At 51.6% G+C, this 1,038-nt stretch overlaps 1 protein-coding gene across 1 annotated transcript in view; it reads right to left on the bottom strand.

Moving 5' to 3' along the window:
* Positions 1-441, bottom strand: part of MYEF2 (myelin expression factor 2) — a 34,603-nt gene extending 34,162 nt beyond the window's left edge. Inside the window, exon 1 of the mRNA XM_010839559.1 lies at positions 1-441. Coding sequence (XP_010837861.1) covers positions 1-141 — 141 coding nt within the window. The 5' untranslated portion in view covers positions 142-441.
* Positions 442-1,038: the final 597 nt, after the last annotated feature.

The raw sequence follows: 1,038 nt of genomic DNA, 5'->3' as shown, positions 1-1,038 counted from the left end.
GCTGCTGTGCTGCGGAGGCTGCTTCTCCTGCTCGGGCGGGTGAGGTTCTCGCCGGGGCTCGCCCGGCGGCTCCGAGGGCTGCCGATGCGGGCTGTCGTCGCCAGCGGCCCTAAGCACCTCGGGCTTGTCGGCGTCAGCCATCCCGCCGCCACGGCCTCCGCCTCCGCCGCCTGCGCTGAGGGGCTCCGAGCGCGACAATGGCGGCGGCCGGCAAAGCGGTAACGGATCCCGATTTGAAAAGGCCCCGAGCGCTCAGTTGCCCGGATCTCGCGAGAACCAGTCAGGGCTGGGAGACTGGGAGATGGTGTGAGCTGGTAGAGGGGAGGGAGTGGGAGTGCGCGGGGAGGGGAGTAGAAGGATGGGTTGGTGGCGTGTGTAAGCCACCATGGCCGTAGACGGTCCTGCTCCTACCCAAGAAGGGCTTGATTTGTCCTGAAGCCCGTGGTAGGGGAGTGTTCTGAGCCCCAGCCCCTTCAGTCCTGTGGCACCCAGAGGGGTTTTCACTAACAAAAGTCGGCTCTGGGTGTTAGAAGTCCCTAGGGCTCTGAAACCTAGACTATTCTAATCATTTCCTGTAGGGGCAATTTAAATTAGAGAAGCACACACCGCTTAGTATCTTTAAAAACGTCTGCTAATGTTCAGACTCCCCTTAGAAATCCTTTGAATAATGCAAATAAATCACCTGCTACTTCAGTGCCTAGGCACCCTGTGGACATTCAATAAATAGTCATTGATGACTGGTTGCAATTCACCAGAAAGAATGGCTTTGAATTCCTTTGAGTTCTGGTTGTTCTAGAGAATAAGGCAAAAAGAAGACTCAAGTTTTTAAATCTCCAGGCAGCAATCAATGAGGAGAATCTATACTTTTCATAAGAAACCTACTAGACAGCCAATAATGAACATTTGGGGTTTTGGTTGTGTTTATTATAAGCTGATGGAAATTCTATTTGAAGCAGTTACAGGCTCTCAAACAAATTTAATTACTGTATGGAGTTTTAAAATACAGTCATAGATTTTTTCCCCCCAAGTATGAAAAAG

Source organism: Bison bison, unplaced genomic scaffold (genome assembly GCF_000754665.1).
Source record: "Bison bison bison isolate TAMUID 2011002044 unplaced genomic scaffold, Bison_UMD1.0 scf7180017864118, whole genome shotgun sequence".
Lineage (NCBI taxonomy): Eukaryota > Metazoa > Chordata > Mammalia > Artiodactyla > Bovidae > Bison > Bison bison.
This window is presented reverse-complemented; position numbering and strand designations above follow the sequence as displayed.